The 21603-nt window shown below is 42.8% G+C and overlaps 1 protein-coding gene across 1 annotated transcript in view; it reads right to left on the bottom strand.

The window, feature by feature from the left end:
• Positions 1–1366: 1366 nt before the first annotated feature.
• Positions 1367–21603, bottom strand: part of LOC107043556 (poly [ADP-ribose] polymerase tankyrase) — a 183843-nt gene continuing 163606 nt past the window's right edge. Inside the window, exon 2 of the mRNA XM_015265102.1 lies at positions 1367–4037. Coding sequence (XP_015120588.1) covers positions 1368–4037 — 2670 coding nt within the window. The 3' untranslated portion in view covers position 1367. The remainder of the gene's footprint in view (positions 4038–21603) is intronic.

The following is a 21603-nucleotide window of genomic DNA, read 5'->3' as shown; positions in this document are numbered from 1 at the left end:
AAGAAAACAAACGTATTTGACAAAGTTTTCCTCTCTCTGCCCTGAGAGAAAAACAAACACGTTGCCAAACAAGTCTTGTTTGGGCCAACAAAATCGCTAGTTGAAAATTGCCAAAAAAGAATTTGTTTGGTTCGAATTTGAAAGTCTCAAACATGAATAATTGCTCTGCTTTCGACAGCAACGAAATATTTGGCTCAAGAGGCGGATAATTCATATCAGACAGTGTTTGTTCAGGATAAAAGTATCTTATATGTGGACGTCCGCATTAAAAGGGACCACTTTGTCAATTCTATTTTCCGAGATATTCACGTTTTTCTCTTGCCAACTCCCATTTAAACCCATGTTAAATTATTTTTCCGATCGTCTATAGCGTCGTCACTCTTTACGCTATCAAGTTCATTTTTGGCTCTAAATTTGCAGAATCAGATCAAGATTATCGCCATATACATAACTCCAATCGTGCCAAAGTGGTCCCTTCTCATGCGGACGTCCACATATAGAGAAAAATTTATCAACAAATATTTTATCCCTAAATTACAAGATTTCTATCATATCATTATTATTGTTTTATTTAAGGGTTCATTTCTTGTCTGTGATTGTTTCGCATAAAACAAAGATTTTTCGGGAGCAAAATACGTATGGGAGTATCGAATAATGAAGGAATAGTGCTAGAAATGACATTTCTTGCGTCTACAGAGAATGCATTTTTTTTGTACCTACTAAATCTATTTTTGCGACAAAAGTTTTTCATTCCGGCGCACTCTCTGAATGTTTGGCACAAAAAAATCCTTTTTTTGATAATTTTTACAAAACTATGTTCTTGGCACAAGTGAGACTTGTTTGAGAACTTTGTCATTTTTCTCTCAGTGCTAATTATTACAGAATGAGATCGTCGTTCATAAGGAGGGAAATCATTCGAAGGATGTTTGGAAAGTTCAACAAAATAGTTTGAGATTTTATGAAAGTTCCCCCATAAAAAAAAATGTTGAGAGCCTACAAAAATGAACGTTTTCGACGAGATAATTAATTTTTCTTTGAGTTGTTAAAAAATGATGTCGTCAAAAAATTAAGCTCGATTATTCATGCAACAATATATTGAGCTCGAGAAAAAAACAGTTAAGATGGGTATTGTATTTTAAAAACAATTCTGAATTCTGCATCATTCTGTGATCAGTCCCTCCCAAAAAGTTTACATTTTCAAACGTGGAGTATAGAAGACCAATTTCACCGGCAGAAAATGAACCGATTTAAAAAACAAATTGTGAATAAAGTGATATTGACGTGCTAAGTTTTATTTTTCGCTTTTTGCCATGACAATTATGTATAGAGAAAAGATCACTGAACGACTCTTAAAAAATTGGTTCGGTTTATTTCGCAGCTATCAAATCACTTTTAACAAATGAAATCATTACCCTGACAATGTTGTATCGTTCGAAGATGCCCCCTGAGTGACCATTATCTCTGTGTTCCCTGACAGTACTCTGCATCTCTTCCTCCACAGCCAGATACTCCTTATCATCCGCCAATAAATCGACCAACAGCGTTGCAGGGTTTATAGACGGCTGCCAAATTGACCCCACCGCCGAATTCAACAGTTTATCCATCCCTTTGATCAACTTGTGTCTGTATCCATAAGCAGAGATTCCAACTTGCTTTAAGTCCTCATGCCCCATCTCGGCTAGGATATCCAGAGTAATGTGTTCCCTTTCAAAGAGCTCAAGCAGATGTTCCAGTCCTAAAGTCGCCAAGAATCCAGGAACCGTTGTAACAGCAGCGCAGCCCCTGTCCTCGCATCCATCTTTGTCTCTTTCCTGACAGCTTTCAATAGCTGGCATGGGACTGAGACAAGCAGTGGGCCTGGCCACAGGCACACAAAGCATCATCTGCGCCCCCGACGGCATAATAACAGTTTCTTGTGTCAAACTAGGTGGTGGAGTGGCAGCAACCGACGCAATACTGGAAGTTCTATTTCCAGTAGAACTGTTCCCATTTGCGTTAATTCCAGATGCTGCCGGAACCGAAGAAACGACCTGCTGAGAAGCCATAGCATCTTGCAAAAGACATCTAACATCATCAGCACTAGCTAGATCTACAGGACTCTGACCCTCCTGGTTCTTTAAGAACGGGTCTGCCCCATGAGCTAACAGCAACGCACACAGTTGAGTCCTGCCCTTTTGTGCGGCTTCATGAAGTGGGGTGAAGCCCCATTTGTCGGTAGCATTCACCACGGTGTTATACTTGATCAATAAAGCAGCAATGTCCAAGTGTCCATAACTAGAAGCATTGTGGAGTGGAATTAATCCACCTTTGTCCTGGGCATTCACATCAGCCCCTCGCTCCAAAAGAAACTCTGCAACTTCGAGGTTATTGTAGCCAGCAGCTAGGTGAAGAGGAGTACTGTTTCTCCCTTGAGCATCCCGGCAGTTTATGTTGTCTTGAGTCACTAATCTCTGGGCTCTAGCTAAATTTCCCTTCTTAGCAGCGTCCAGAAGAGCACTGTTCCCCCTCAGCAAATCTGCAACATCTTGATCACCTTCTCTCACAAGATCTAATGGAATCGCACCATCTCTGTTCTTTTTCGAAGCATCAGCTCCGTGTCTCAACAGCAATCTAACAATCTCACATTTACCCTTAGCTGCAGCTTCGTGCAAAGGGGTGAATCTCCAGAGGTCAGCCACATTCACTAAAGCTCCATGTTTAACTAACAATTCCGTGACTTCGTAATGTCCATAGGAACAAGCGTTGTGCAGTGGAACCAGTCCACCTTTATCCTTAGCATGAACATCGGCGCCATTTGCCAGGAGATACTCGACTACGGGGACTCGATTGTAGCCCGCTGCGAAGTGCAGCGGAGTCGAGTGTCTCCCGTCCAAGTCTCTGCAGTTAACTGCATGAGGATTAGCTTGAAGGATTCTCTCGACTGCAGTTAGATCGCCAGACTTGCTGGCCTCAAGCAACTGGATTTCGACATCCTCTGTGCAACTGGGAGGGTTTTCCAGAATCTTCAGAACGTTCTCAGTTGCCACTTGAGTCGCTGTGTAACCCTGTAAAGAGACAATGGTTGGGTCCACGTTGTAGGATAGTAAAATTCTAACAGCCTGGATGTTGTCGTCTCTTGCACATCGATGTAGAGCTGTTTGTCCGAGTCCATCCAATGCGTTCACACGAGCATTGTGTCTTAGGAGGGCATCCATAGCATCGTAGTACGAGTGATCTGTTGCAACGTGCAGGGGAGTAAGAAAATCTTTATTTTTTTCATTCGCTGAGGCGTTTTTACGAATTAAAGCCTCGATTATTTGTTTTCGTTTGGGATAGGGAGAAGCGACGGCGCAGTGAAGCGGGGTGTCACCAGTGTAAGGATGTTTAAAGTTGATGACGTCAGCTGATGAATATTTTTTTAGCTTTACTAAATCTGCCTGCCTGCAAGCGTCTAGAAGGCAGTGACCTTTGTATTCATAGGCCAAACGCTCTTGAAGTTCTCGGGTTGGGGCTACGTCTATTGCAGATTTGCTGTGGCAATTTAGTTGCGTTGGATCAGCGCCTTCCGAAAGGAGTAAAGAGCACACCTCGGCGCGAGATTTGCTAGCGCCTTCGTGCAGGGGTGTGAAGGCCCAAAGATCACTCGCGTTCACGGCTGCTCCGTGTTTTAGGAGAGCCTCGCTTACCTCAAAATGCCCGTAGGAGCATGCGTTATGTAGAGGAACTAGGCCTCCTTTATCCTTTGCGTGAACGTCTGCCCCATTTTGCAGAAGGATTTGGACGACTCGGGCTCTATTGTAGCCAGCTGCAAGATGCAGAGGAGTGGAGCGACGCCCGTCGCTAGCGTGACAATTAACGTTGAGTGGGTTGAGAAGCTGCAAAAGTTTTTCCTCGTTTCCTGAACGAGCAGCTTCGAGCAGTTCATCCTTCCGATGCTCTCCGGTTAATACTGGCTTCGTTGCTGGTTCTGCTAGTTCAAGAGCCGTTTTCCCTTCAGTGTTGCGGATATTTGGATCCGCTCCATGCTGAAGAAGTGCTATGCACACGTCTATTTTACCCTGGTGAAAAGAAAAATCACAGTAAGCTTTCATTTACTCAAGATGATAATTGATTGGCCTAAACTTCTAAGAAATAGTTAACAGAAATTGTTTTACTGTTGGCGCGAATGTGAATGGGTTTAGAATAATTTACTAAGAGATCTTTTTTATGGAGCTTGCTTCTGCATTAACCCTCGAATGTGGTTAAAATGCTCCCCATCATGCCGTGTCAGGGTGTCCACCTGGAAGTTTCAACAAAATTCCTTGACTTTTCCCGGTCAAATTGATGAAATTCCTTGACCATAGGAAACATTTTTCATTATGAAAGAATGTTAAATTTATAGACTCTAAGATGAAACGCATAGTAGGACGCTTTAGTCGGGAAACCGGCATTCCGTTTTAAAGGCCATAGAGTGGGGGTATTGAAATTCATCTTAGAAAAAAAAATTTTTAGAGAATAAACCAAGGGAATTGATCAATGGAAAGAGGATGGTTTTGAGGCAACAATTATCGGAAATCTGTATAATTAGAGAATGAAATTCTCCACATTAGTACCTTTGCAAAACGAAACTGAAAAATAATAATAATAAATCTAAATGATCTCAGTAACGAAGCGTGATACGTCGTTTCTTTCCGAAAATGAGTTATTGACGGAAAACGATTCTACATATTGTGTTACATATTCCCTATAAATGATTTAAGAAAAATAAATTAACTATATTATTATTCAAGTGGAAAACTGAATAAGTTCTAAATTTCATTCTCAACTATTATCCTGCGAGTTGAATCGACTTATTCCGACATGAAAAATTTTTTCGCGCGAAATAAGTCGACTTACAGGGTGTCCCATAGTATGTGACAAAAGTAAATTGCGTTGTATACCGCAAGGTGACAGCGCAGTCAAAAGTCTAATATATGGTTGAAGTGGAGACTCTCCGCAAATTTCATCCATACTTCAGTCGCTTGCGAATTAGAAAACCTAACCATTGAACAAAAAACATTCCTCATCAAATCATATTACCGAAGAGGAGATTCAACTACTGCAGCAATAAGAGCATTCCATCCTAAGTATGGCACACACACTGGAGTGTCTGATTCGAGTCTCAGATGGTAAATAGAGTGAATGAACTAGATAACCAACATTTTTTTTCTTTTTTTTTTGAAGATTTACGTATTTTTCGACCAATTCATGGGTATTTTCAGGTTAATTGAGAAATTTGATCAATACGGTACACTAGACGATATGAGGGATGAGAATCCTGGTCCTTCACCTACTGTAACCACAGATGAGGTTATGCGCACAACTGAAGTATATTTCAAAAAATATCCAAATGATATTCTTCGGAAGACTTCCCAAACCTTGAAAGTCTCGAGAACTTCACTTCACCGTATCTTAAAAGTGTTTTTAAACTTTCATCCCTACAAAATTTCTGTACATCAATTTTTAACTGAAGAAGCGATGGCCCGTCGTGTGGAATTTTGCCAAGAACTTTACAATCTTTTTGAATCCAAGGGGATGAAGGTACAGAATATCATCTTCTCTGACGAACCACATTTCTACTTAGGTGGCTTGGTAAATAAACAAAATTTTCGCTTTTGGGGGACTGAGTCACTTCACGTCGTTGAAACCAAGTCCTCACACCCGAAAAAAGTTACTGCATGGGCGGCAGTTACCATAAAGGGTGTTTTCCTTAAATTGCTCGAGAGTCGGACAATTAATGCTGACATTTACTGTGAGTTCTTGAAAAAGAACTTCTTTCCTTGGGCACGAAAAAAACAATTAGTCAAGAATTTCTACTTCATGCAAGATGGTGCCACCCCACACAGGACTACTGGAGTATTTGAAACACTTTTTTCCGTTTATGGCACTCGTGTGTTAGGTTTAGGTTACCCTAAGTATGCCCATGGGGGCATGGAATGGACGCCTTACAGTCCTGACTTATATCCCTGTGATTTTTGCCTGTGGGGTTTTCTCAAGGACAGGTGCTATGAAAAGCATCCGACGACTGTGGAAGAGTTGCAAGACGCAATTAGGGATGCTGTCCGAGCTATTGATGAAAACATAATACAGCGCATCTATACCAGTTTCGAGCGTAGGATAGAGTTCTGTAGTACAAGTGATGGCGGACGCTTGAAAGGGATTGTATTATAATTTGCCGAATGTTCTGTGTACAATAAAAGAAACAACAATTATTTACACTTAACCGTATTCAAGTTATTCGCAATTTACTTTTGTCACATACTATGGGACACCCTGTACACCGTACACAGAGAGAAAAAGCGAATTAGCTTTCGAAAAAACTTTACGTTTTAGAAAGAAATCATTTAAAATTAATGATCAAAATAGGGATTAATTTAAAACTATGATATTCTTAAAAAATATATCAATTTGGAAAATTTGTTTCTAAAATCTAGAAAATTGTTTTACTTTTCGAGGGGGAATTTCGCAACGAGGGAGAGGGGGGGTGGTTCAAAAATATCTCTGAAACTAAGGGAAATAACGAATTTTTATGAAAATTGGGGGGGGGGCATTAAGAATTCTGAATCAAAAAAATTGAGTCGGTGAGTTCTTTAAAAATATCTCCAAAATTAAGGGAGATGGCGAATTTTTACCAAAATTTAGGGCGGGGGGAGGAGGTGCATTGAGAATTCACAACCAATAAAAGTAGAGTCGGTAAGGTTTTAAACAATATCTCCAAAACTAAGGGAGCGAATTTTTACGAAAATTTGAGTGGGGGGAAGGGAAATTCTCAATGCACCCTCTCACCCCTCCCCCTCTCCCAAATTTTCGTAAAAATTCGCCGTCTCTCCTTACTTTACGAGATATTTTTGAAAAATTCACCAGCTCCATTTTTTCGGTCATGAATTCTCAAAGCACCCCCCTCCCTCTCCCTCCCATATATAAGACCACTTCCCCGATATAAAATCTACATAAGACCCCGATTTAGAATCCCAACCTGTTAACAAAATCACCTTTTTACACCCCCGCGTATAAAAACCGCTCGGCATTGAAGAAACTTTTGATCAATTAAGCTCAAGAATCGAGACTTGAATCAAACCGAAAAATCGGTCTGAATAAAATCGAAATGTCGGTCTAAATCAAACCGAAAAATCGGTCGGAATCAAACCAAAAAATCGGCTTGAATCAAACTGAAAAAGTGATCTGAATCAGACCGAAAAATTGATTTAAATCAAATCGAAAAATCGACCTGAATCAAACCGAAGTCGGTCTGAATCAAGTTGAAAAATCGACTTGAATCAGACCGATATTTCGGTTTGCACCTGTCCGAGTCCGACCTGATCCATGCCGTCAATTCGACATGAAACAAGTCGATTCCCGGCATGATTCACTGCGACTTGATCGGTCTGATTCAGACCGACTTTTTTTGGGTGTATTATCGGTGAATTCGTTGGACGAGAGCATGTTAAGGGAGTTGAAAGACTCACGGGAAATCGAGTAGTTGTCTAGGTTTCAACCCCAGAGCTTGTAGATAAAATTACTGCACCAGACGCCAACATTAAGATAGGCGATAACAAGCTGAACATCGTTACTGAAAAGGCCAAAAACCCGGAAAGTTGTTCTTTCGAATGTGACCCCCAAAATACCGAACTCTGTAATAGAGGAGGCTCTGCGTGAGAAAAAGATTGAGCCAATTACGAAGATCACTACACTATATCTAACACTAGACAGAGAAGGTTACAAGGTAGCTACTGTTAGGAGACAATTGATAATCAAAGAAGTTGATGTCCGGCTCCTCCACGAAACTCTCAATGTCGTTCATCAGAATAAATTATACATGATTTTAACCACTGTGGATAATTTCAACTGCTACAAATGCAATAAAGCAGGACACATAGCAAAAAACTGTCCCCAAGATTCTGCACAAACAAGAAAAACGAGCGCTGCACACAGGTCCGCACGACAACGTGAAACCACACCTCCTGGCACTTTAAATCTCCCAGTGACAGACATCGTGAACGAAGCAGTTCAAAAGAACAATACCCAAGGCCAAGTCGATGGCGAAACGGCGGCTGGAGATAATACCGAGAGAATTCCACGAGCTAATCCGGCAATCATAACATTGGAGCCTATGGATGCAGAAACTGTAAACAGTGCAAAACGAGCCTTACCCGAGACACCAGAAGAATCAGAGAAAGAGATAATCTTTAACGATCAAATAGACGACGAAGACGGTTTCGAGGTCCCGAAGGGCAACTAAAAAAGAAAAAAAAGGCAAAGATATCCAAAGCTCGTCTTTTAACTCTAGAAAACATGAGGATCTTCTCTCCCCGTCTGGCAAGAGTACTTCGAAAAGACCCAGAGAAATACGAGTTCTTCTATGAATAATTTATATAGCTCATCGATGATTCATACCAAATCAAAGATGCTCGCGAATTGGCCGAGAAGTAGGAGAAAGATGCCATGCATCTGGTCACAACACTGCGAAAACTCGTTGTTTATATGGACGAACGGCAGTTTAAAGGCCGAGTCACGCAGCCGGCAAACAAATTCGACAAAGTGTCCACTGATCCAGACGAAAATGGCTATATGACGGCCTCTTCCATGACCCCACAAAAATAAAAACAACCATGGCTGATGACTATCAACATCAACAACCTGACCCAGGCTCCATCCAGTGGAACATCAAAATCATCTATTGGAATATCAGAGGCTTCAACAGTCATCGTGAAGACATCGAACGTGCTTTCCGAGACTGCGACATCTTCATCGGCGTGGAGTCTAAACTGAAGATTGAAGACAAGAAACCCTGCAAATTTCCGGGTTTCCGAACCTACCGTGTAGATCAAGTAAATCATGCAGGTAGAGATATTATTTTCATTGTCAAAAACCATCTGTCCTTCAAACCTCACCAGAATATTACTGATCCCCATCCGAGTCTTGAACTCGCTGGCGCAGAAATTAATAACGTAAAACCAAAAATCCCCATTTTAGCATGCTACCGTAATCCAGGAGAATCCCTGGTCACAGAGTTCTGGAATGAAATCATAGATGTTTACCGTGAATTAGAAAACTGTATTCTGCTCGGCGACTTCAACGCTCACCACGTTGCGTGGAACTGTAGGTAAAATAAGCCAGATAGACAGACTCTATGAATGCATAGAAAAGAACAACATCTTTTTATATAACCCAGACACATTAACCCATTTAGATGTATACAGAGGAAACAAATCCAATATCGACTTAGTACTTGGTTGTCCAGGCTTAGCTGACATTATCACGGTAAATGCCCTCAATGAAACCTGGGGCTTCGATCACTTCCCGTTAAACATAACGTTAAATGTTCATAAAACTCAGTATACCAAGGAATCTTCCAAAATCACGTCAGTTAGAATAAACTGGGACTTGTTAGCAAACTTATTAACAGCATCATTTTCTTTATTCTTGTCTCCTATGTTCGATGAATTGAGTCCAATAGGAAAATATCAATATTTCGTAGATATCATTATAACCAATGTAACAAAATGTACTCCACGTAAAAGACTTGTCTCACCCAAAATCCACAGGAACCCAGTTAAATGGTGGAATAAAGAATGCGCCAAGGTAGACAGGCTTCGAACGGCAGCTTATAAAAAATGGAGATGCACCAAAACGTTCAGTGATCTCATAGCGTATAAAAAATCAGTTGCTGTAGGTAGAAGAACTTTCAAAAGTAAAAAAAAGGGCATGTTTCATTGAATTTACAGAGAGTTTAAATACTAGAAAAAATATTAAATAAGTTTGGAACACTTATAAAGTACTAAATAATACACGGGTGAATAACAAATCGGGTATTCCGAGGGATCATATTGAAATTCAAAATAAAATCAAACAAGCTATGAACAAGCTGCACAAACCCTGACACTATTCCACCCACTGAACCCAATCCACTGCTGGATCAACCATTCATATTCGACGAGTTCAACTATTCCTTGCATCACAGAAATAATAAATCAGCGCCGGAGCTCGATGGCAATGACCACACTCTCCTAAAGAAACTACCAGCCCAATTGATATTGATCCTCTTAGATGTCTTTAACGAACTGCATAGTACAGGAGAATATCGCCCGGAATGGACGCATTCATACCTCCACTTCATTCCCAAGGCCAATAAAACCGGTGTTAGGCCTATCGCATTAACCTCATGCGTTCTTAAACTATATGAATCAATGATAAAAAAACTGATTACAGTGGTGAGTCGAACGTAATCACAAGATCCCTGATCCTCAAACAGGATTTAGACCCGGAGTGTCTTATAGAGATAATTTGGTAAACCTTACACTCCATGTTGAAGACTCCCTTCGCGACCAGAAACAAACCCTCGCTGTCTTTCTAGATGTCACCGGCGCATTTGACAACGTCCTTGGCGACATTCTGCTCGACTTATTTGCAGAAATTGGGTGCTCTGATCCTTTACTCCGCTTCGTTAAATTTCTTACTAATGAAAGAATTCTTCATTGTGATACCGTAGGAAGCGACACCAGAACAGTATATAAAGGCCTACTCGAAGGTGGAGTTCTCTCACCACTTTTATACACCATCTACACAAGAAACATCTTTAAAAAACTCCACTGCCAAGTTCATGCCTCACTGTTTGCAGAAAACCTTACCTTATTCATCACCACCTCTGATTCTGAAAGCGATAAACTCATCCTGAAAGAATCCATCGACCAGCTAATCTCTAATATAAATGCCCTAGGCCTCCATGTATCCCCAGAAAAAAAACTGTTACTTTACTTTTCCGTAAGAAAGGCTCCCCCCTGACAGAACTAGTATTAGAATAGGAAACCACGTAATAGTCTCCTCCCCCACCGCAAAATTCTTACGAATTCACTTTGGCCAACAATTAAACTTTAACCATGAAATCATCATACTCCAGAAAAGATGTCTGAAAGCCCTAAATATTATCAAGTTTCTTCGTAGAACCTGGTGAGGTACTGACCCAGAAACGCTCATCGGAATCTATAAAAGTTACGTGCGGTCCATAATTGACTACGGGGTATTTATCTATTTCCCCCGTACAAAAAAATACCTAGCTAAACTTGATTCTATTCAGAATACGGCCATACGTTTCGCACTAGGTTACAGATGCAGTACCCCTACTAATATATTAATAGGAGAGTCCAAATTGAAGTCGATCGGCGACCGCGCCGAATTCCTGTGCAAATCGTATATCACCAGAGTCCTTTCCAACAAATCGACACAAGTAAATGACACAATCTCTCTCATATTTAAGGAAAAGCGAACGAAAATCTGGGTCATCACACCCTACGAAGTGAACCCAATTTTCCGGTGTTTTCCCTTAACTATGAGGCACTCATCTCCTCATCAGAAACCAGCAGTGAGCTAGGAAGAACCCTTCAATCCTTCCCAATACCCAATGAAGCCTTGAATCAGAAGCTCTTGAGTAATTTTGAAAACTGGAATGTAATTTACACAGATAATAGCAAGGACCCGGATGAGGGATATGTAGGCGCAGCTTGTCATTGTCCGAATCTGAACACTGACTCTGTGCACATTCTGGATCCAAACTGTTCAGTATTTACAACAGAGTGCATCGCTCTAAATCTTGCCATTGACATAGCAAACAGCCACAACGAACTCAGCCACCTCATTCTCTCTGACTCTCTCAGCGCTCTAAAAAGTGTAGGTTCTATTAGATTCAATCCGTATACCAATCCGTATATTACAGACGCGAAAAAAAAGGCCAAGAATTCTACAGAGAAAACTCATTTAGAACGAAAATAAATTTTCGTTGGATCCCTGCGCACACGGGAATCGAGAGTAATGAGAGGGCTGACAAGAATTACGGAAGAATAATCTTCTAGTCTGTTCCCTGTCCCAAGCATAGATTTCAAAGCCCTCTTTAATCAAAAAGGCAATCAGAGCACACGGGAACTTATAAAAGCACAATCAGAGCCGGATAATAAAAACCCGAAAAAGAAACCAAAAGGAAGAACGTATTTCAAAAACTTCTGAAAAAGTAATATTCGTCCCTGGTACCTAGGTAAAAATCTTCCTAGAGATTTCGGTGTCTGGGTTAACAGCAAGATCAGATCATTACCACCCCAATAAATCACTCGAACGAATCGGGATTGTGAAGAGCAAGGAGTGCACCTGTGGAGCCGAGATTCAGAATATTATTCATATACTCTGGGAATGTCTTCAGTTTCCAATGGGGAGCGAAAAAATGATTGAACAACTAATGAAAATCAAATGCTCAAGGCCATTTACCATAGATTCAATCCTTGTTCTCAAACAAATAGAACCCACTCAAATTATCCATGAATTTGTAAGAACTAACAAGATTAAAATTTAAAACACGCAACGATTATTGTATCCAAAGGAAGACAACAAGCTAAGTTGAATAGAAATGTAATATTCACTCAAACGATTGTAAATAACCCTTTGTAGGTCAATACATAAATAACAATAAAAAAAAAGAATGAATACAGAAAAAAAGAATCTTTTAAGAAGAGTCCATCTGCTCCACTTGATTTTTTAAACCTTATGCAAGAACAAATAAAAAAGAGTGCATTAAAAGAAATTTTTTTTTCATGGACATTATCCATAAGTTATGAAGTAAAATGGGTACTTAATTTAATTTTCTAGAGTCTAACCAGAATCACGGACCAGAAAAATCTACATCAGATGGAAATTGAGCAATAAAGGAAGTACGGCTGGGGAGATTTTCAAAGACTTTTCAATTTTAGCGAGGTCTCCCCCTAAGTCTCGATTGGTCACTCTATGAGAGAAAGCCCGCCGCGCGTTGTTTTTTTAAAATGACAATTGACTGGCGAATCGAAAAAATAAGAAAAAAATTGATTTGTCAAATTATGTCGAACAGATGAATTATTTTTTCCCTCGTTAAATGACCATAACGCGAAGTTGCGGGAAACAGGTCAAACGTGCCCGGGCAGTGTAGAGTGAATGTGGCAACGCTAAAGCCTAAATACCAAGGCGGCGAATCCACGCGGAGGTTATCGAAGTCGCACGGTCGCGTTTGGTAACTAGACTAGGGTAAAGAGATGATTACTCTGTCAACTTTTCAACAAAAAATACGTCCAGCGAAAAATTTGTCTAGAAAATTAGATTGCTAACATGTGTTAGGGGCTGAATATTGAAATTATTTTAATTCTCAGGAATTGCAAATTCCAGAGGTCTGAACTACAGACAGAATGAGAGAGAGAGGAGAGAGGATTGATTCATTGATTTATTTATTAACTGCACATTATATTGTGCAAACACTATGGCTGAAGCCATATAGCAGAAATAACAAGAGTATACTTAAGACAGACATTCATGTAAAGTAGGATAACCATAATAACTTGAAAATAAGATAAGATAAACTAGAGCGACAAAGGTAGAGGGCAACCAAATACCCCAGCTAACCAGACGCGGACTCTCAGTAAAAACATAGCGAACTATCACAATAAGAGAGATGGAAAGGATACGAAAAAGGGGGACGAAAAGTCGGAGAAGGGAAGAAGAAACGGATAAGAACACGACTGCTAAGGGGCCTCACTAAGAATTGCCCTAACTGCAGCCTTGAAGAACTGAAGCGTGGGCAACTCACGGAACTCGGCCGGAAGCGAATTCCATAGATATGCCGCCGAAACATGAAACGAGCGCCTGTGCGACCCAGTGCGAAAGGGTCTAATCAGCAATGAATTGGCGTCACCCCTCACAGGCCTGCCAGACTGGTTAACTACGAAAAAATCGGTTAAATAGGCTGGACTACCCAGCCTAAGAATCTTGAAAGTCTGGCATGCTAGAAAATAGGTACGGCGTGTCTCGCACGTCAGCCAGCCAAGCCGTATTCGAAAAGGGGTGATGTGCTCATCTCCCGTTGATCCGAAGACGTATCTAATCCCAATGTTGATAAGTCGCTGTATCTTGATGGCCAGCTCCCCAGAGATCCCGTCGTAAACAAGGCAGCAGTAATCTACTAGGGGAAACACCACAGCCTCAACCAGGTGTTTACGTAGCTCGAAAGTTGTGCTAATCCTGAAGAAGCGAAGGCGATACATCACAGAATGGACTCTTTTTGAGACACTCTGCACATGCGCACGCCATGAGAGCTTGCTATCAAGAGTAACACCGAGACTACGGACAAAGGATTCAAAAAACAGGAGAATTACCAACGCTAATGGACAGATCAGGCAAAAAGTAAATGTCATTCACGAAGAACGACGAACCAAAAATTATTGCCTTTGTCTTGGAGACGTTGAGTTTCAGGCGGTTGCGAGAGGCCCAGTCCAAAACGTTGTTGGCAACACGGCTCATCCTAGCTATGGCCACATCAACCTCACATCGCGAGAGGAGAGAGGAGAGGGGAGAGGGTATTGGTATTGGTATTGAATGATTTATTTACTGTACGGTATGTTGTACAAAAATTCAGATAGCCATTAAATGGCCTACAATGTAGAAAAAGACTAAGAAACAGTAGTGTGGTCCTTATGGACCTTCCTCTCAAAATGGAGTCTTACTGCGCAGAAAAGTTCGATATTTGTATATAATGCAGAGTACGATAATTATATATGATGCAAAGTACAAGAAAAAAGAAAAGCAAAGAAAAAATGCCATATTTATATATAGTGCAAAGTACAAGTCACTGACTTATTTGGACTTGATAAGTATAGCCAGTTGCACAAATAGCTCCCTAGATTTTCGCTTCCTGATGATTGGATGAGGATATGAGTGTTGTTGTGTAAATGAGTGGATAAAGGAATGGGTGAATGAAGGAGGGAATGAGTCAGGGAATGAGTCATGGGGCGATTTCTCGGCACTCAGGTGGCTAGAGAAGCCTGGTATAAACGAGGACTCAGGCGTACGCTCCCACCCTGCAACAGGTCAATCAGAGAGGCCCTGAATGCCTGCAGGGAGAGTAGGTCGCGCGTTGGCGACGGAATCGCGTTCCAAAAATAAGCCGCAGACACATGGAAGGAGTGCCTCAGAGACTCCGTGGTAAAACGAGGAATGCGAAGTGGAATCACCTCACCCCGCACCGGACGGCGCGGCGTGACAGACCCGAGCCGCTCCGGGAGACCCGGGTTCGATTCCCGGCTGGGTGAAGCGGAAATTTTTTCTCTCTAAATTCTAATTCTCTTAGAATTCTTTTCTCCGCCAAGTATCCCGGGGAGCCATCCCTCAAGATCCTATAGGTTAGGCACCCCAGGAAATACTTCCTGCGAGCCTCACAGGTCAGCCAGCCGAGCCTCTCACGATGATAGGAGTGATGCTCTCGTCAACCCGCGCCCCGGAGACATATCTAATCCCCCATGTTGATCAGACGCTGCATCTTGAGGCCCAACTCATCCGACAGGCCGTCATATACGAGGCAGCAGTAATCCACTATTGGAAACACCAGTGCCTCCACCAAATGCTTACGAAGCTTGTAGGGGGTACTCGCACGAAAAAAGCGAAGCCTGTACATAACGGAGTGCACTCTCCGCGAGACACCCAGCACATGATCCCGCCACGACAGTCTATTATCAAGGATCACACCAAAATTGCGGCACAGGACTCAAGAGGGACGAAGGAGCCGTCAATAGTAACACCCACACCAGCACTCGAATAAACCCTGTTCATGAAAGTATGAGACCCACAAATAATAGCCTTAGTCATTACATTTAGGCGTAACCTGTTGGTAGTCGTCCAGTTAGAAATATGGGTGGCGGAAGCGTTCATGATCTCGATAGCTGAATTCAGCCGTGACCCCTCAAACTGATAATAAATCTGGAGATCATCAGCATACAGCAGATGACGAACTCCCGGTGGTAGCCGCAGAGCAACATCACTAATCATTATAAGAAAGAGCAGAGGGCCCAGTACAGACCACTGAGGTACCCTTCTGTTCAAGGGACGAAAGGAGGAAGAGCCACCTCTACCATCAAGAGTCGCCTGAGACAAATATGAGGCTATCCACATGAGAGCGGAGCACGCAAGGCCATATTTCTTGAGCTTCTGCAGGAGCTGGACATGGCACACAGTATCGAAGGCCTTGCTAAAATCAAACAGTACCAAGAGAGTCAGTTGCTTTTTATCAATTCCCAGACGTATGTCATCATTTAGCCTCAAGAGTATCGTTTGCGTGCTGTTACCAGCACGGAACCCTGTTTGATAGGGATCCAGGATCGAGCACGAACAAGGTAATCACGCAATCGTAGAGAAGCTAATCTCTCCAGGACCTTCGATAAGAAACACAGCAGTGCAATCGGGCGAAAGTCATTCACCGTTAATGGATTCTTAACCTTTTCGAGTGCCACGATCAGCGAACCCTTCCACTGGGCTGGGAAACTGGAGGAACTAAAGGACTCGTTGAAGAGCTTTGCAAGAAATGGAGCAAGGAAGGGCAAGGCAGCCCTCACCACAGACAGCGTGATGCCATCGGTGCCACGAGCAGTGGACGAGAAATGTCCCACCGCAGCTACAACTTCTTGCAAAGTTACAGCCGCGAAGACGAAGGAGCCCACGGCCGAGTGCCCCCCCCCCTCCTCGCTAAAATCGCAAGAAAGTCTTCATCCGGTGGCTCATCCTCATCGAATGACACTCTCGAGAAGTGCTCATTAAGCACCTCCGGATCGAAGTCTGCTGTGCGACCCTTCGGAGGACAAACGCCGAGATGGCGTAGCTGCCTCTAGATCTGCGCCGAGTCACTGAGAGGCTCCAATCTTGCTCGGAAATAAGCCAGGTGCGCGCCATCAACTTCGTGATGTGCACAATCCCTAGCCTCCCGATACTCAAGTAAAGCTGTGCGAGATCTTGTACGCTTGCAGACCCTATAACGATAATCCCTTTCCCTGAGCTCATCATGGTGAGCTGCCATCCAAGGCTTACGCCCTGACGACCTCCTCACCCTCTTGACGGGTACAGCCGCAGCAATAGCACTAGCGATGTTAGAGCTAAGGCAAAGCACCATGTTGCTGAGGGAGGAGTGGTCACCAAACCCAGACCAGTCAGACGACGACCAACATTCATTTAGGACAACAGGGTTGAGGGACCTGTAATCCGTGTAAGTGACGTCCCCCGCCAGAACATCCCTGGAAAATACAACTTTTATGGTCGCCATGACGAGATCATGATCACCTACAAATGGAGAATCAGTCTTACCATATGACACCAGAGTGTCCTCTTGATCAATGAGACACAGATCAAGCTAAGTGTCCGAGCTTCCCGTATGATGTGTAGCGCCATGTGGCACTAGAGTCAGCGAGTTCTCAGCTATGAGGGACCTAATGAAATTAGCATCGTCACTCCGAGACAATTGATCAGCGTTAAAATCACCAAGAATGACCTCGGTATTATATTCATGAAGGTAAGTATTAAGTGACGGAACGAAATCGCTGCCAGATATAAAGGGCGCATGCGGAGGTCTATAGACTACCGCCACAAACACTGGTTGAGATCTCGGGACAGTGATCTCACAAAACAGAAACTCCAGAAGACCAGGCCTGCATGTCCACTCAGCCTGAGACATAGCCAATACCCTAACCCCAAACTGGTTCTTTATGAACAGAGCAACGCCTCCACCGCGCGAGTTCCTATCACATCTGAGGAGACGATAACCATCAAGGGAAATAACGTCATCATCAACAGGGGGACAAAGTTTGGTCTCCAACATAGCGATCACATCAATGGGAGGACGAGATGCCAGGAAAAACCTGACACGGTCAATGTGGGCTCTGAGCAAGTTGACATTGAGATGGCAGACACTGAGACCATCACTGCCCTGATGTAGCTGGCGAACTGCAACAATGTCACCACTAGTGATGGTAGAGACAACCAAACGGATGACTGCTAGAGTTAGCCGAGAAAGATCAGCTGTATCGCCATAGATGAGGCCTGAGATAACTATGTCAGACGAGAATCTTGCACGCTCAGCATTGATTCTAGCCAATGACTCATTGAGTTGTTTCACCGTCGTCTCAACAGCTTCCACTCTGCAGTTCCCAGCCCCAGAGGCCTCGCCGGTAATCCCCTGACATGCTCAGTCGGTTACCTCACAGATGGCGTTGGGTCCCACAACTCGAACGAACTGATGTGAAGAGTGAGAGTGACAGCAAGCCAAGCAAGAGAGACAGCCAATACAGAAGTAGGAGGTTATGTTACCCGTCAGAAACTCCAGAATGTCAAAAAAAAATGGATAGAAGCAACCAACAAAATGGAATAATGCATCCAAATGTTTGTTGCTGAGTAAACCGTGCAACAATCTGCAAATTAAAGCTGCCCGTGGACAAGAAATATGCAGAAAAGCAGTGCAAATGAGAGCGGCAAAAACAAGCGTGCAGTATTATTCACAGTTATCCGGCGGGGAGGGGAGAGAGGAGAGAGGAGAGAGGAGAGAGGTGAGAGAGAGAGAGAGAGGAGAGAGGAGGAAGGAGAGAGAGAGAGAGAGAGAGAGAGAGAGAGAGAGGGAGAGAGAGAGAGAGAATTCTATACCGAAAAGGTCTCTTTTATTACCCCGAAAAATTTGATTTAGAATTTCACTTTGGATAATGAAATAGGGTTTTTTCTAAAAATTATTTTCCCTATCCCGAATGTCCTCTTCACCCGCAACCTTCAATTTGTTACCCCCTCTCATAATCACCATGTTAAATATATGTTAAAGCCCCTGGGCTGTCGCTATACTTCACAAAGTCCTGTATATAAAAACTGTAAACATTTGTTATTGTTTGTAAATATTCGTATTTATGTTAATAAACATTATTTGATTTGATGGACTTTGGATAATTCGACCCAGTCATTTCATACTAATTTTTGGGAGTAGCATTTGGGAACCCAGCCGCCTCCGCGGTTGTTATACTGAGCTGTCGGCGGGTGTTCCGTTATTAGTGGAATTCGTTGGAATTCATTCGGATTTTGTTCGTTTCGAAAAAACGATCTGGCGCTCAGTTGTTAGTTGGAGATTATCGATCTCCGAGGGCTGCGTATTATCGTTCCTTATCGTTATCCGGTGGAGAGAGGAGAGAGGAGAGAGAAGAGAGAGAGAGGAGAGAGAGGAGAGAGGCGAGAGGAGAGAGCCGCCGCTTGTCGCCAACATATGAACGCGGCCTCAAATCTTCGCAGGTGTTACAATGTAACATACTCCCGGCAAAAGCTGCGAAATGTTATTAGAGTCTAATGTTATAGAGCAGGTCAAATGAGTTCGCATGTTTACAATTCTTGATACGCTAGATCACAATTAAGTCACAGGCAAGAGACATAGGTGAGTGATGTTGCGTTTGTAGATGCCGCCAGCAGCTTTGACTGATGCGACTCGAACAATGCCGTCACTCCCAGGGAAGACTTCTACGATCACTCCCAGTGGCCATCGTGCACAGGTGACCAGATCATCCATGAGGAGGACCATTGAGCCTAGTTTGAGTTCAGCAGTGGAGTCATGCCATTTATGACGAATCTGCAATTAGTGGAGATATTCTTTGTGCCACTTGTTCCAGAAATCTTGTTTGACCTTAGTGATGAAATTGTACGTAGACTAACGATTATCTGGAACTGAAATAAACGATTTATCGGGCAGCGCGTTGAATGGTCTACCTATCAACAGGTGAGCTGGAGTCATGGCTAAAGGATCATTGGGATCGGTTGAAAGAGTACACAAAGGTCGCGAGTTTAAGATTGCTTCGATTTCGATAAGAAGAGTGTTAAGTTGCTCATAAGTGAGCTTATGATCCTTTAGAACGCGCTTCAAGTGATGTTTGAAACTTTTTACAGCCGCTTGCCAAATCCCTCCAAAATGGGGAGACAGTGGCGGATTAAAGTGCCACTCGAGGCGTTTGGACAAAGCATAGTTTCCTACTACCTCTTTGAAATCAGGAGTGGAAATCAGATCGTAAAGTTCGCTAAGCTCCGTGTTCGCTCCAACGAAATTTGTACCATTATCAGAATAGACATGTTCAGGAACTCCTCGACGACTGACAAACCTTCGAAAGGCTGATAAAAAACCTTCTGTGGAAAGATCAGTGGCAAGCTCGATATGTACGGCCTTTGAAACTATGCAAACGAACACACAATCGTAGGCCTTGCGGAAGGATCGGTTGCGATCCTTCTTCTCCTTGATGAGAATTGGTCCAAGGAAATCGACACCTGTGCGGGAGAAAGCTGGTGCTTCGTTGACTCTAGCTCTAGACAAATCAGCCATCTGAGCATGAACCAACTTTGGTTTCTGGCGGATGCATTCAACACATTGACGGACAAGTTTCCCAATTTGATCCTTGCCGTTTAAAATCCAGAATTTGGTTCGAATGGCGTGGAGAGTACTTTGGATCCCTGCATGGAGATTTGACTGATAAACCTGTCGAATGATCATATCCGTAACAGGATGTTTACTGGGCAACAAAATGGGATGTTTTTGATTGTAGGAAAGTTCCGACCTCTTGAGACGTCTCCCCACACGGAGGATTCCCTTGTCATCCACGAATGGATGTAATTGATCAAAGGGAGTTCCCTTCAAATATGCACGGACTGGAGCCTCTGAAGACTGAGTGGTCGAAAGCTTTCGGAGTTCGATGGAGAATCGTTCACGCTGAACCATCAAGATGATGCGATATTCGGCTTCGTGAATTTCCTCAACGGAGAGTGGACGATTCCGAGGAGCTTGTGAATTTTTCCAACGCAGGATGCGAGCAAAAACTCTTACAAATCGTTCGAAGTTCGAAAAACGAGTGTAAATGGATTCAGGTGAAATGTTAGTGAGCAGGCAGATGCTCTTTTTTAGCCCAGGCACTTGAGTGACCGAAGGTTCGATCAACTGTGGCCATTGGGATTGGTCGAGAATCAATCATCTAGGACCTGAAGTCCAGAGAGAATTCTTGACGAAGTTGGATGGAAGTTGTCCTCGAGACAATGCGTCAGCTGGATTGTCATCAGATCCGACGTGTCTCCAGGTAACTTGATTTCCTAACTCTTGAATATCTGCAACCCTGTTTGATTCGAAAGTTCTTAAAAGATGAGGGGCTTTCTTAAGCCAGCAAAGAACGATGGTGGAATCAGACCACAAATAAACCTGATCAATGAAGAAGTCCAACTGAGCCTAAGTTTCGAGATATGATCTTTTGAGGATGGCAGCTGCGCACAGTTCCAATCGAGGAATGGTAAGTCCATTCAAGGGTGCTACTCGCGATTTACTGCAGACCAGTTTGATTGATACATCACCTTGTGGATTGCTAGTTTTGATATACAGACACGCCCCATATCCATGAATGGAGGCATCACAAAATCCATGGATTTCGACTCGAGAATGATTCGGGATCAAAATTTGTCGAGAAAATGAGATTTCTTGCAACCTTGGTAGTTGAAGTGCTAATGATGTCCATTTAGTGTGAATGTCCTGAGGAAGAGACTCATCCCAAGTGATCTTAGCCTTCCAGCAGTCTTGAATTAAGACTTTAGCGAATAATGTTACGGGACCTAGAAGCCCTAACGGATCAAAGATTTTCGACAATTCAGAGAGGAGTTTGCGTTTTGTTGCAACGACGTTAGGATTAACCTGATTCAAATTGTACCGCAACAGATCATTCTGGGCATCCCATATGATTCCCAAGGTTTTCTGGACTGGATCATTCTTGATCAAACAGTCTAAATCGAAGA

This window comes from Diachasma alloeum, unplaced genomic scaffold (assembly GCF_001412515.2).
Source record: "Diachasma alloeum isolate Michigan unplaced genomic scaffold, Dall2.0 Dall_scaffold_00599, whole genome shotgun sequence".
Classification (NCBI taxonomy): Eukaryota; Metazoa; Arthropoda; class Insecta; order Hymenoptera; family Braconidae; genus Diachasma; species Diachasma alloeum.
This window is presented reverse-complemented; position numbering and strand designations above follow the sequence as displayed.